Source organism: Aspergillus vadensis (genome assembly GCF_003184925.1).
Source record: "Aspergillus vadensis CBS 113365 unplaced genomic scaffold BO88scaffold_23, whole genome shotgun sequence".
NCBI lineage: Eukaryota > Fungi > Ascomycota > Eurotiomycetes > Eurotiales > Aspergillaceae > Aspergillus > Aspergillus vadensis.
The window spans coordinates 103,858-118,211 of NW_020292061.1; the positions used below are offsets into that span (position 1 = coordinate 103,858).

A 14,354-nucleotide genomic window follows, 5' to 3' on the forward strand; every position below is an offset into this window, starting at 1 on the left:
CGTTAGTGGGAGTCATGAGTGCGATGCACACGGCAAGGATGGCAAGTCCATCCCGCTCTCGTCAACAATTCATCCTGGTAACGAAAGAGGACTCTTTGGACTCAGCCACCTATTCTTTCAAACCATGGACTTACTCGACGACGATAGCGCTGCACTACTGCAGGAGGCTCTCGATACTCTCGATGAAGATGGCATTGATGAATTGGACCCCATCGATCTGGATATGGATGATAGCGGAGCCAGTATTCCTCCCGACGACCTTCTCGACAACACATCCGAGCCCCCAGATCTCGACCCGCTGAGCTTGGTTGACGGCGAAGAATATCATGATGGAAACAGTTTATCATCCACCGATCTCCTAGAGGAAAGAGTGACTGCAGTGCGGAATGGGGAGAATGCCCTGATGACCTCGGTATCCGACTTCACCAGCATCCTGTCGCGAACCGGCATCCATGGACCTCGTCATCTGCAAACCTACAATCTCAAGCGCCGCGCGGTCAAGATTGGCAGTGGCGGACAGTTTACAGTATACAAGGATATCCCAGGCCGATTCTTTGGCAACGAAGGGTTGGTGATCAAACGCGTCAAAGTGTTTCTGTCCCGTGAAGGAAACTCCAGCTTTGCGTCCGGCTCGGACTATCGTCAACGACTACGGTCTTTGGAGCTGGAAGTACTCGCTTTATCCGACCCCTACCTCCGGAACCACCGCAACATTGCAAAACTCGTCGCCTGGGGATACGATTACCCTTATCCCGATACCCCAGTGCCAGTTTTGTTCGTGGAGGAGGCGCTGATGACGCTTACCGACCTTCTCAAAATTGATAACGAGAGGTTACTTGGGTCGCATCCTCAGGATGTTAAGTATCAGCTCTTGCTAGATGCAGTGTCAGGACTTGAGGCGCTGCACCGGCTGCATATCGTCCATGGAGACGTCAAACCAGACAACATCTTAATCTACAAAGATTCTGCAGGGAATGAGAAAGTCCCGCTATGCGCCAAGATCAGCGACTTTGGGGTCTGCGTCGATCTAGAGTCCCCGGAAGATAAGCTTACCATCGATAGTTATTATGGAACCGAGGACTGGCGGGCTCCTGAAGCTAGCGATTACTCCAGGTGGCAGGGCGATGCTTTCAACCCGGAAGTTATGTTCCGCTTCGATTCCTATAGCTTGGGATTACTCATCCTATCCACCTTTATCAATCGTGGTGAGCCAGTCAAATTGAAGATGCCTGGAGAAGAGCCAATTGATGTTGCCCTTTTTATGCTGAGAGAAGATGCAACCATCACTGGTCCACTTCGGATGCAAATAAGCAAAGCTCTCCGGCAGCTGCTGGCAACGGATCCCTGGAAACGCAGTCTGGCAAGTCCTGAACTGCTGAAGCTGGATGCTCCCGCATACGCCTCTTGGTAAACTCAGATATCCATTCCGATTTTACTTTTATTCCGAAGATTGGCGATTACTAACATAATACCAGGCTAGCAGTGGCACAGGATACTCGCAAGGTCACTACTAATGTTGGCATCATTGATCCGGCGCACAACCAAGGCCCCAGATTCTGGTATCGATTGGACCCCTCCCTTCTGGCTGAGCTGGAGCAGCAATTTGCCGAGTCACACAACGACCAATCCTTGCGACATGCCGGTGACGTTCTGCTGGGTATGGCTCAGTGCATCACGGGAGCCAAGCCGTCGTATCTTGATCGCCTGCTCACCTACATCACTGAGGCTGCCAGAAGTGGCTATTCGCCGGCTCGAGCAGTCTACGCGCAGGTCATGCATGCCCATGGCCAGACGCCGGCTTTCGATGAACACACACTAGATAAGTGGTTGCTTCAAGCCGTGTCTGAGGGATACCTCTTTGCGTCACCATCGTCGACGGTCACAGAGGAGCAGCTGCAGACCGCAAAACAAGCGTTTCGAGATGCAGGTGGCTTTTGCGTTGATTCCTTCACGCGTAAACCGACCGTCCTAGCCGTTGCTCGAGATAGGAAACGAGCAGAAGAGTGGCTTGCGACGAACAAGAGGGTCGTTGATATCAATGGCAATACGCTATTGCACGTCGCAGCAGCACTGGGATCCATCGATGTTGTTAAATGGCTCGTGGAAGTTTGTAACATGCCAGTTGATGTGTTGAATGACAATGGCGAAACCCCGCTCTATAAGGCTTGTCAAGCTGGGCAGACAAACACGGTCCACTATCTTTTAAACAACGGTGCAGCTTCCTCCATCGCGACCCGAAGAGACAAGCTTACCGCTTTGCACTGGCTGTTCATGTTCCCCGAATGCTCCATGAAAACTATCGCGACACGCTTTGTTCGGGAGGCAGGAGCCAAAGTGAATGCTTTGATGGTTCCAGAGAGAACCGAGGAGGGTGCATACGCGGCACGAAGAAACTTCATAATTCATTAGTAAGTCCTCATTGGTTACTGTATAACCTTCACATGCTGCGGATACTGACCAAGACGTATAAGCCCTTTCGAGCTACCCATGGGGACACCGTTCCATTGGGCAGCATTCGCTCGTAACATCCCAGCAATGGAGGTCCTGTTAGATCTCGGCGCTGATGTCAATGCCACGTATCATGACTCAGACAATGCAACCACTGCCCTAGGTCTTGCCAGCTGGTACGGAGACCTCGAAGTAGTACAGTTCCTTCTATCCAAAGGAGCGAACGGCAAAGGAAAGGATGCACGTGGAAGAAACATGCTTCACCTGATGACCTTCCATCAGCCAGAGTATCATGGTCCTCTACGGCAGGCATGGCATTACTGGATACGACATGGAAGTTGGAATAGCCATCTCCATCAGATGACAGATCTGGTCGCCGCACTTACCCTGGCGGACGCTAGTCTTGAAGACCGAGACGGGATATATCCTCGAACTACGGCTGTTGTGAGAGCGGCAGAAGATGGAGTTTGGAACGGAGGTGCATTGTGCGCTTTGATAAATGCCGGTGCGGATGTTGAAAGCCCTCGAGGAACTTCGAAGGATACTGGTGAGTAATTTGCTGGTCAAAGTAGAGCACCCTACGTGAGCTAATACCTGTTTCGCTCAAGTTCTCCATCAATGGGCCAGAATCACTGGTCCACGGCTCGCTTACACGGATTCATACCTCTACGTCTTGCAGAAGATAGTATCACGAATGGAGTGTTTAGACATCCGCAATGATTACGTCGAAGAGACTCCTCTTCACCTATTGGTGACTATATACCACACCGAGGAAGAGTTCCGGTCCGCCTGTGATATTCTGTTTGCCCACGATCCCCCACCCGACGTGAATCTGGGCGATCGACAAGGCCTTACTCCTCTGCTGATAGCCGCGGACACGAACCAAGTCACGCAGGATCCTGAACAACGTGCGTTCTACCTGATCTCCAAGGGAGCCGATCTCGGAGTCCGGACCAGAGAGGATAAGGATGTCTTCTGCCTCTTAGCCAACAACAAGACTCTCAGCGACCAGCAGAGCCATGATATTATTCATCGGTTACTGTCACATCTGGCGGATCTTGAAGGTTGTAGTATCCCACAGGCGTACAAAAAGCACTACCTTCCGCACAAGGGTGCCATCCTCACCCTCAACACGGCGGCGATGGCAGGAAGAGTGAAAACCACCTCCCTCCTACTAGATGTCGGACTCGACGAGGCCATCAACAATCTGGTAAACCCGAGAGACCATACTACCGTCCTGGACAGCGCTATTTCGTCAGCAGAGCGAAGCCGACACATGCATCTCGATCTTCTGGCGGCGTACAGTCCAGGGGCCCCACGAGCCCGTGCGCTCGCGGCCCAGACGGTGTACGATCCGCGCCAAGGACCACCGACGCGCGCTGCCGAGGCTTACACCGGACTACCAGAAGTCCTGCGGCTTTTGCGCGCCCGTGGTGCAAAGCGAGCTTGTGAGCTAATGCCATCCTCTCATTTCGAAGTGAGTCCGGATCATCCTGATGTCTGGGATATCACCCAGGTGTACTGGATCGGGTTTACCCCGGAGACTCAGCCAAATAGAGAACGCTGGGAAATTGTTTATCATCTTTCACGTCTACCCTCGGTAGGCTGGCGAGAGACGGTCGTCGATAGTCTCAGAGAGATGTACCAGTTCGACCTGTGGTGGCCAGATCTGGCCATGCTCGAAGCTAGCATCAACCTCGTCAATAAGCGGGATAAGGATCTCGCTTCTGGTACAGTACCGATGTCGCCCACGCTTCCATCCGACACGAGCACTGATGCAGTAGACGTTGAGCTGCTTAGGCAGATGCTGCAGATGCTCATTACGGCAGGACACGACACGGACGATGTCCAGACAAGTGATGAGATTGGTGATGATTCCACGCCCATGACCAAGTGGATCAGGATTCGCGAGGAGCGAAAGTATGATCGCAGTCCTGCGTCCTCGGGTGAGCAAATACCCGAAGTGGAACTCGTGTGGGAAGACACTGGATTCCGGCTGGGTCAGAAGCGCGTGCGGCAGGTTAACTAAAAGAAGATAACTACCCGTATGGGTGTGATCTAGCTTCTCACATTCGTCTTGCAGATAAAACTATAAACTTAAATAAATTTCCCAGTTGCAGTATGATACAAGGTTGGGTGAAATATGTACGCGAATATATACAGTCAAAAATACTATCATAATTGCTCATGGCTTGGTGGAAGGAAAGTTCCCAGTGCCCAAAATATCCCCATCGCTCTCCTGTCCGTTCAGAGCGCGGTCGATCCGGAACTGCGTCGTCTTGAACAGTCGAGGCATAGTCGTCTCTTCAAAGGGGATCTTCTCCACCACCATGCGCGCAAGCTCCTGTGCCGACCGCCAAATCACCGGCATGCCGTGACCATTCAATCCCGCCAGGATGAACTGATGGTCCTTACCGGGCACGGCTCCAATGTGCGGGTTCGAGTCATACGAGTATCCCATGACACCCGTCCAGATTTGATCGACCTTCGCTCCGCTATCTTCCCATCCACGGTACGTCCGTTGCATGTAATCATTGTAGTAGTCTTTGGCCGAGTCAATGAGAACGGTATCGTCCACATTGTTGTACCATTGCTCCTTATATGAGCGAAACTTGGCGGCTGCTCCACCGACAACGATGCTACCATCGGGACGAGGGATCAAGTAGGACAGAGTGTTGTCTTCGGTGCGGTTGATGTAGGAGTTGTTCAACAGAGGTGCAGTCTTTCCCTCTGGTACAGTAATGCGACAGCAGATACCCTTGCAGGGTACAATGTTCTTTTCATACTCGGGAAGCAGACCGGCCACGTAAGCATTACTGGCGTGCACAACCGTTCCTGCGTGCATCTTTCCGCGGGGTGTTTCAATAGTATAGCCGCCCTCTGAGCTGGGAGTGATGGATGTAGCTGGGGTAAATGTCTGCAGATTGACCTTGCCCGTAGCGAGGACGGATTGGAGAATGTGCAGGATGAATTTGTACGGCCACATCGTGCCCGCCGTGAAGGAGGCGCAGGCTTTGGCACCTTTGACACCACAGATCTGTTTGGTCAGCATCCGCTACGTCATTCCGGGACTGATCAGTACTCACTCCCTCCACATTCTTTCCTGTGTAAAATACCACATCGTTCATATACTCCAGATCCAGGGACTTCATAAGCTCATATGTTCCCTTCGCCTTTTGCGCCGCCTCCTCATTGCACCAGACATCGATTGATCGCGCAAGCGTAAAGTCGCAGTCAATTTTCTCATCCTCAACGACCTTCTTCAAGGCATGCAGATTGGCAATTTCGAACTCGGCAATTTCTGCGCCAGCGCGAACACCTGCGCGGTCGACGTATGTTGGAATGTGGCCGTAGAAGTCCGGCCGGAGGTGTCCACCATTGCGACCCGTCGCACCGGAGCAAGCTCCCCGGGCCTCTAAGATGGTAATGGACTTGACCTTCTCGCCGTGGCCACGCAGCAGATGGTATGCAGTGCTAGCTCCGGCGTAACCGGCGCCGATGATCACGATGTCCGCGTGATCAGGGAGCTGCTCAGTTGAGCGGTGATCATGCAATTGATGCGGCTCATTCTGCCAGAAACATTCGCCAGGGTTAGGAATGGGGAAGCAGCCAGCTGTAGCCATGATGAAGGTGTGTACAGTCACAAGAATGATGCGAGAAGCGGTTAAGAAATGAAAGACTGGAACGCGACCGTGTTCTCTGGGCGGACGATAAGGGAGTCTTATCTGATGCTATCGCATCGTATCTGATTCCACACCGGACCGGACTTTCCTATCGCGGCCTAGTGCCAATCTTATCGGTCGCGCCGGGACTGTCCCCTTTGGGCAGTTGGGGCCGGTAGGGAGGAATGCACTGGAGGGACAGCGACACGGTGAGGAGAAGGGCTTCACGATGGATCATCCCTGCGCTGGACCAACGAGATGATGGCGATTTGCAATGCGGGGAGTTGGGCATCAGACATATACAAGGTCGCCCAATGCCAATTCCCAGATCGCATTCATAATTCTGGCCCAGGGTAGTTATTTCATACACATCCCGGCCGCATCATGGACGGTTCCTTCAGTTCAGAGAAAAAGACCCCCTACCAGACCGATGAAGAGAATGGGGACCTTGAGGCCGTACCCGGCCACCTCGACGAGGCCCAAGTCTTCCAGCAGGGCCTGCACCAACGACATATTCAGATGATCGCCCTGGCCGGGACAATTGGCACAGGGCTGTTTCTGAGTTCAGGTCGCGCCATTGCTCATGCAGGACCGTTGGGAGGGTTCCTGGCGTACAGCATCATGGGGCTGTTAGTGTCGAGTGTGGTGTTTGCGGTGGGAGAGATGGGTGCCTTGGTGCCGTTGGCCGGCGGCGTGATTCGCTACGCAGAGATCTTCGTCGACCCCGCCCTAGCCTTCGCCAACGGATGGAATCAAATATATTCCTACCTCGTTTCGATTCCGTCGGAAATTGTCGCTGCCGCGGTGGTGATCGAATTCTGGACGACCATCAACAATGCCATCTGGATCACTGTCTTCGGATTGCTGATGCTGATCACGGCCCTGGTGTTTGTGCGTGTGTATGGAGAGCTTGAATTCGGCTTCTCCATTCTCAAGATCATGCTTGTGATCGGCATCAATATCATGGCCCTCGTTGTTACATGTGGCGGTGGTCCGAACCATGTCAGTATCGGCTTCCGCTACTGGCGCGATCCAGGTCCGTTCGTGCAATATCTGGGTGTTGGAGGTTCCTTGGGACGCTTCCTTGGATTCTGGACAGCCCTGAACAGTGCGCTCTACTCCTATTCTGGTATCGAAAACATCACAGTCGCAGCATCCGAAACGCGAAACCCCCGCCGATCCATTCCCATGGCCGCCCGTCGCATCTTCGTCCGAATCATACTCTTCTACGTGTTGACCATCTTCATGATCGGGCTGGTGGTTCCCTCCGACGATCCCAACCTGCTCGGCTCCTCAGGCACGGCCTCGGAATCTCCCTTTGTCATTGCGGCGCGCAATGCGGGCATCAAAGTGGTGCCTTCGATAATTAACGCGGTGGTGTTGACGTCGGCCTGGTCATCTGGAAACTCAAACATGCTGGGAGGATCGCGCGTGATCTACGCCATGGCAGCAGAGGGTCATGCACCGAAATTTTTCATGCGCATGAACCGGTTCGGTATTCCGTATGTGGCGGTGACACTATTGGGAGTATTCATGGCTCTGGGATACATGACGTTGTCCAGCTCGGCCAGCACTGTTTTTACGTGGCTGCAGGACATTGTGTCCATCTCGACCTTAGTCAACTGGGGCATTATCTGCATCGTGTACCTCCGATTCTACTACGCATGCAAGAAGCAAGGGATCGATCGTCACAAGGAATTACCGTGGGCGGCGCCCTTTCAGCCGTGGAGTACATGGATCACGTTGGTGCTGTTTTGCTTGCTGTTTCTGACGGGCGGATACGAGACGTTTATTCACGGTGAATGGGATACGGAGACTTTTATCTCGTCGTACTTGAATGTCCCCATTATTTTTGTGCTGTACTTTGGGTACAAGTGGTGGATGAAATCGAAGATCATTCCGCTGGAGGATGTGCCTGTGCGGCCGTTCATCGAGCATTACCAGAGAAACCCGGAGCCAGAGCCAAAACCAAAACGGGGGCTACGGCGATTGAATATTTTGTGGGAGTAATGTATTTATAGGTGTCTTTATAATGTCAATAGTATTGTGTATTAGCCAGCAGTCATTTACTACTCTTGTCTATTTTCAACATATATATTTTCACTGCTAGGAGACCTCCCCCAAAGTATGGAAGGTAATGGATCTCACACTGCGTTCTAGAAAACAGCCATTGAGCATCATACTACATAGTAATATCCCATTATACACTAGTCAGCCTTAGGCGAACAAAAGTAGTGACATACTACAGTTAGTTCGATGTATTCACAATTCAAGTTGGCTATCAAAATGTGGTGTCAGCACGATAACTACGCCGGCTATCAACATGCCTTATCAACACGTTATCAAGTATCAGCTGCTGGTCGCATATCGCCAATTTCCCCTGAATTAACCTGCGCTTAGACCTACTCTAGTCCCCGTCTAGCGCATGTCAGCTGTATCTGCAAATGCGACCGGCCCGGCCTACTGAAATGGGCGAAGTTGCTGCCCCTCGCCCGGTATCGGCGGACACCCACCACATCACAACTAGTAGTACTATTTGATGCCACGAAGTTCCCCGCGATAACGCGTCTACCCCTCAATAACCGCGGTACCACACAAACCCTTCTCCCTTCCCCAAACCCTCAATTACTCACTTCTCACACACACACACAACACAAACAACATGCCCAACCACGTCGTCTTCGACGTCGTCGGCACCTGCGTGTCCTTCGATGCCTTCTACGCCACCATCGAGCGCACGCTCGGCCCCCAACTCAAGGCGCACAACATCACCGCCCAAACCCTGGGCTTCACATGGATGACCAACGCCGAGCTCCAATTCACCTTCCTCTCCATCTCCGAAAGCTACAAGCCCTACAAAATCGTCATCACCGAACTCTTCTACCAAACCCTCGCCATGATCGGCATATCCGACCCCCACAGCTTCGCCACCCCCGAACAACGCGACGCCTGTGTAGCCGGATACGCCGCTCTCGAGCTCCGTCCCGGCGCGCGCGAATGCTTCGCCAAGCTCCGCGACGCCGGGTTCACGGTCTGGTGTTTGACGACGGGCGATACGCAGCGTGTACGCGGATACTTTGAGCGGGCGGGGGTGGATATGCCGTTGGAGAATTTCCTGAGCTGCGATACGGCGGGCGTGGCGAAGCCGGCGTTGGCGGCGTATCGGCCTGCGTGGGAGAGGTTGGGTAATGAGGGTGGGGAGAAGTGGTTTGCCGCGGCGCATTTGTGGGATGTCACTGCTGCTACGAAGGTCGGGTTCCGCGGTGCGTATTGTACGGTTTATGAGAAGGAGGGGGCTTTTAAGGTTTTTGATGCGCCGTTGGATGTGGTGTCGGAGTCGTTGCCCGAGATGGCGGAGAAGATTATTGCTGCTTCAAAACAATGAATTGATGGTTTGGAATGAGTATGTTACATGATTGTTGTAGTGTAGTGTAAGCTAGGGAAGATCAACATGAGTCCAGATCGGATCCAGACTCGACCCGGCCAGGAACTCTTCCAGCACTTGGGTCTCTGTGCGGGTGGGCCAGGTCGCGGACGGCGATAGATTGGCACCGCCGAAGATGGAGAGATCCAGGGTTGGATCGAACGGGGGCAGCTGCTCCATCGCATCCAGTGGAACCGTCCACGGCTCGACTGTGTCAGGGTGCGGCGGGGCCGCTTCGGATGCAGGTTTTTTGCACGTCGTTCCCCAGTTGCGGAAGGCCTCGTAGTCGGACACCAGGCCCGTAGATTCCGAAGTGGGCTCCGGTCGCTGGGCTACTGTGTGCAGACGCGCGAGGGATCTCTCCAACGCTTCAAGAAGAGATACTTCAGATCGTGCAGAATCACCTGCTGCGGACATCTCCCGGAGCAGCGCGAGTCCCTCTCTCATGGGCTGGCGCAGAGCGTCTGACAGATTCTGCACGGAGAATGCGATGAGCACCAACAGAGCAGCCCGACACGCGCTGTACTCCAGATAGGAAGCTCGTGCTAGCCCTGGTCCGTGATCGCGCAGCTGGCGACAGATCTCGAGTGCCTCCTGAGCCGCTTGGATGCAATCGCCGATGAGACTGTCGCGGTCGGAAGGCTGGGAGTACAGTTCCTCCGAAGACGATTGGGGATTTGCATTCGGATGAGTAGGGGATTCCTTGCGGAGGAGGAACGGGCGGCCGATGAACATGCGCAGCAGACATGATTCCAAACACAGGTGCATGACTGCGCGATTAGGTCGGTGACCCGCCTGGACTGGGTTGACGATAGTGTCAGAGATGCTTGCCCACCAGCGATTCCAGGACTCTTTTCGGGCTATCAGCTGGCCTATGACGACTGGTAGTCCTGCCGGTTGGGCGTGTCTCAGACGCGAGCTGTACACTAATCAGCATGAGAAATATCATAGGGGGTTGGGTGTCGCACATGTCATGGAGAAATTCCTCCAGCCAGTCTAGCATCTGAATTGAGATGACTGCACACTGCGGGCTCCAGGCGGATTGGGTCTGGCCCATGTCTGCGCGAGCCTGGGGGAGGTCTGCATCCACATCCCCGCGATGCACGGACAAGGGGCGTCCGTGGAAGATCGAGATTAACCTTGGATATGTTAGCGAGATTGAACAGCAGTAGTGGAGATCACAGACCTCTCCAAGGAATACGCTGTCCACCAGACCCGGTTCCGCGTCTCCATCATGACCGGGCTGAACGCGTCCCGGCGGCATTTCCGATGCATGCCGTTTTGCATAGCCAGACGCACCGCCAGATTGACGTAAATGTAACCAAGCCCAGAGGCATCCACTGGAAGAGCATAGAACCCGAGCAGTAGACATGCTTGTACGCTCTCTAGGCAGGACAGCTCGATTATTTCAGGTAGTAGTCTGATTGACTGTTCATAGAATCGCACCCCGACATCTTCTTCGGAGAAGGACGTCTGGCTCTTAGGATCCCGGTCGCTAGGGGACTCCAAATGGGCATACTGAGTTCCGATTGCGAGCACAGAGAGCAGGATGCTTGCCACTGCGGCAGCCGTATCTCCAAGACTCGCGGGGTCCGTGTATAATCGGTGGACGCGGTCTAACAGCCAGTCTTCTTCTACCAAAAACCAATGTGTTGCGGCATACTTGAGAAAGGTCTTGACAAGGAAGCCAGTGATCGGACGAGGGGGAAAGCATGCCAGCGCTGCTGATAAGTGTTCGTTGGTCTTGAGGTGTTGAGCCCGCCAGTATCCTGAAACGCGGTCGGGGCTCTTAGTCCGCATGCGACTTTGGATGCGCTGCTTGATGCGCATGGAAAAGTTCCAGTACGAGAATTCCCCAGAGAAGTCTATAATGTCTTAGTGAATATCCAAGCTGGTTACGGCCAGAGCAAGACGCACGTGTAGTGGTGTCACCAACCGGATCGATAGTACAGTCCTCTTCCTCCAGAGCGAGTCCAGCCGGACTAGTAACTTCTGTATGATCTGAACCTTTGCCGGTAGTAAAGGAGTTGGCCAGGCGGGCAAGGCTCTTGGTGTCGAGCTCGATGCCCTCTATTGTGTGCTTCAAGATCTGTTCCATGTATCTGCATCGGTCTAGCAACTCCTGTACCTCCGACTTGGCTGGCCGTGTTCTGGGGTGAATGATTAGCGTGCTGTTGTGCCCAGCTGGCAGATGAACTTGCCTGGGAACGTAAACGCGAAAATCTCGGGCGCGTGACGCGAGGGCTTTGGATTCACAGGGACGTCGGAAATGGGCGCATCGTCGACAGGGGATTCCTCCTTCGCATTTTTCCTTCAAGCGGCGACATTCGTCGCATCTGCAGTACTTTCAGTGATCTGGTTTATCTGGAACTATAAGTGTCGAGTGGATGACTTACGCGCGGGCAGATCGACGGCCTTCTGCCATACTGTTTATTTAGGTGTATTTGACTGAACCCTACGATGAGAAATGAAGAGGCGAAATGTGTCAAAGCACCAGAGACGGGCTACAATCTGGACATATACGCTAACAGCTGCTCCGATGCTTCTCCGCACGCGATAAGCTGCGATAGACAACCCCCGCAAGGGCCTTCCTGCTGACCGGCACCTCTTGCGCCGCGATTGGTCTGTTATCGCCGCCAGTGGGTCGGCTTGGAATGCAAGATAAGCTGTTCCCCACAAGCTGTGCTCTTATTCCCTAATGTACTAACGCCTGCTGAGAGCCGCGGATGAGTGGCGATCTGGCTAGTGTGATTAAAGATTTTTAAATATATTCTAGTTCTGGTTTTTACGAAGTGCGGAATTAGATTTTATTGACGTGTGTAAGGGCGTCAGACATCATCTCTCCCTCCTCGCGGTCTCTTATGCGGAGTGATCACAATTTCATCAGCGATTGAGTCACTCCGTCTGTCAAGCAGCAGTTTATCAGTCCGTCGATACACTAGTCCCTACTGATAGAGGCGATGGCGTCTCAGCAAAAGGGCCCTTGCGACACGCCTTGTCTGAGGACTCGTCGGCGTGACTGCTGTTTACTCGCACAGTTTGAGTGAAAACGATTTTGGAGTGCTCTACCTCCACCGCTTCGGTCTGTGACGGTCGGGAAAACAGACGAGGCATCTTGTCGCGCAGACGTGTCAAGGAAAGAAAGAGTGGTCGCATATTCGACAGACAAGAAGCTGTTATACCCACGGCGGGCTCAATGCACGTCCACACACTGGCGGGTACTTGGTCATCTTTATTGGTGCATATACGGTCAGTCGAGTTCATCATGCCCGTTTAGGCTTGGTTAATGCTTACAGGTAATGTCATTTCCGGACTTTGAAAGCTCAATTAGTGTCACCAGACGTACAATGTCAAAGGCAAGCGTTCTAATGAGGGCATATCCATGTCAGCAACAGTAATCCGAACAGCCGGGAGTGAGAACTCACAAAGCACCAAGGCAGAAGATGCCTGTCAACATAATCTTTTGCGCACGCGGCACTTGAAGGTTCCAAACATGTTTCATCGGTAGCGCCAGGATGACGGCGTCAGTCACGATGTTGGGAATCTGGAGACCATAGTAGAACTTGGCCAGGTCGATGCACCCGCCGGGAATCGTCGGGTTCCAGAGCTTCTCCAATGGAATACATACGACGCCCCCAATCAGACATACCCCAAAACACCACAAGATGACAATAGCCCCGACGGAGTTAGCCGCTAGTATCATCGGTCGGATGGAAAAGATTCGCTTGTATAATGCGAGGATAGAGAGCTTAGTGAATGCGATGCATAGTGTGTAGAGGAAGCTGCCGCTGGCTAGAGTCTGGGTAGATTGTCAGCTCAATAGCAGAGGGGTGCAAGCAGAGTGATGTCACCAACCTTTAAATACACTACCAAATCTGAAGGAGGAACGTATACGATGTGAGTGCCCAGTCCGTTATACAGCACTGCCATTCATTAGTAAAAGGGATTACGGTGCAGTTGTTAACCAAACTGGGTGGTTACGCACAGACAACTCCAGCCAGTGACACTGCGTATTCGAAGACCTGCCCCGGAATCCAGTGTCAGCAATACTGGATGGATGTTTAAGGACTTTGAGGAACCAGAACATACCAATGCCACAATGATCAAGTAATCATCAAAAAAGACCTTGGTGCCCGTGATCTTGCGACAGTAAAGACGCAGGGCAACTGATACCGTAGAAAGAATCAACGCAAAGCAAGTCGCAGTAATCACGACATGCCGCAGATTATCATGGTCATATCCAAGATCACCAGTCTCAGATGCCGCCATCGTGAGTGGAAGTCAGCTACGACAGGGCGATTTTCTAGTGTAGCAGGAGAATATGGTTTGCCTTCGAGACCATGGGCAACCGCGGGCTAAAAGAGATGTCATTTCGCGAGTGTCAGGAGTGTCAGTGGTACGCGAATCTCCATCGCGATCGCAAAGGTGCTGATTGATGTCATCAATGATGGTTGCAGAACCTCTGCTGCAGCGTATTATTGGCAGCCATGGCAATTAGTACAGCCACCCGCCGATCGAGCCAAGTAGCGTGTCAAGATTGACGGTATCCTCGCTCAAAATGGCAGATTCTGCATCATCTGTCAGCTGTCGGCAGATACCATCCACCAGTCAACCCCTTGCAGGAAAGCCACGCTCAACAATTCCAGGTCAGTGGTTTGCGGACCTGTCACATTGCCGACGTAGGACTATGCCTAGTACTATCAACGACCGAATGCCCCACTCAAAATAAAGTTCATGTTTGATACCTAGATCATAGCGTGGCAACAAGTCCGAAAAGGAAGCGCTTTGTAGTAGGGCAATTCCTTAATATAAGTGAGGCG

The 14,354-nt window shown here is 52.8% G+C and overlaps 6 protein-coding genes across 6 annotated transcripts; 3 read left to right on the forward strand and 3 right to left on the reverse strand.

Annotated features, from left to right (window-relative positions):
* The first annotated feature begins 85 nt into the window (after positions 1 to 85).
* Positions 86 to 4,599, forward strand: BO88DRAFT_394146 (kinase domain-containing protein). Its single transcript, XM_025705140.1, has 4 exons — positions 86 to 1,407; positions 1,476 to 2,408; positions 2,472 to 2,995; positions 3,057 to 4,599. Exons 1-4 carry the CDS (start codon positions 125 to 127, stop codon positions 4,475 to 4,477), a joined length of 4,161 nt encoding a protein of 1,386 aa, XP_025559624.1. The 5' UTR covers positions 86 to 124; the 3' UTR covers positions 4,478 to 4,599.
* BO88DRAFT_371252 (NAD(P)/FAD-dependent oxidoreductase) lies at positions 4,560 to 6,071 on the reverse strand (the record flags this gene model as incomplete). The annotated part of the gene is made up of 2 exons (XM_025704196.1): positions 4,560 to 5,485; positions 5,535 to 6,071. The coding sequence occupies 2 exons, from the start codon at positions 6,069 to 6,071 to the stop codon at positions 4,634 to 4,636; spliced, it is 1,389 nt and encodes a 462-aa protein (XP_025559625.1). The 3' UTR covers positions 4,560 to 4,633.
* Positions 6,072 to 6,487: 416 nt separating this feature from the next.
* BO88DRAFT_407192 (aromatic amino acid and leucine permease) lies at positions 6,488 to 8,128 on the forward strand. Its single transcript, XM_025707362.1, has one exon. It carries the CDS (start codon positions 6,495 to 6,497, stop codon positions 8,118 to 8,120), a length of 1,626 nt encoding a protein of 541 aa, XP_025559626.1. The 5' UTR covers positions 6,488 to 6,494; the 3' UTR covers positions 8,121 to 8,128.
* Positions 8,129 to 8,581: 453 nt separating this feature from the next.
* BO88DRAFT_407193 (putative 2-haloalkanoic acid dehalogenase) lies at positions 8,582 to 9,511 on the forward strand. Its single transcript, XM_025707363.1, has one exon. It carries the CDS (start codon positions 8,773 to 8,775, stop codon positions 9,493 to 9,495), a length of 723 nt encoding a protein of 240 aa, XP_025559627.1. The 5' UTR covers positions 8,582 to 8,772; the 3' UTR covers positions 9,496 to 9,511.
* On the reverse strand, positions 9,492 to 11,999 carry BO88DRAFT_394159 (Zn(II)2Cys6 transcription factor). The gene is made up of 6 exons (XM_025705141.1): positions 11,931 to 11,999; positions 11,736 to 11,870; positions 11,452 to 11,684; positions 10,721 to 11,399; positions 10,503 to 10,673; positions 9,492 to 10,453 (listed from the first exon to the last, which is right to left on the reverse strand). The coding sequence occupies exons 1-6, from the start codon at positions 11,957 to 11,959 to the stop codon at positions 9,547 to 9,549; spliced, it is 2,154 nt and encodes a 717-aa protein (XP_025559628.1). The 5' UTR covers positions 11,960 to 11,999; the 3' UTR covers positions 9,492 to 9,546.
* A 313-nt stretch (positions 12,000 to 12,312) lies between these two features.
* Positions 12,313 to 14,020, reverse strand: BO88DRAFT_371264 (uncharacterized protein). Its single transcript, XM_025704197.1, has 6 exons — positions 13,624 to 14,020; positions 13,520 to 13,556; positions 13,390 to 13,457; positions 12,960 to 13,333; positions 12,829 to 12,899; positions 12,313 to 12,764 (listed from the first exon to the last, which is right to left on the reverse strand). Exons 1-6 carry the CDS (start codon positions 13,801 to 13,803, stop codon positions 12,457 to 12,459), a joined length of 1,038 nt encoding a protein of 345 aa, XP_025559629.1. The 5' UTR covers positions 13,804 to 14,020; the 3' UTR covers positions 12,313 to 12,456.
* Between the last annotated feature and the right edge of the window lie 334 nt (positions 14,021 to 14,354).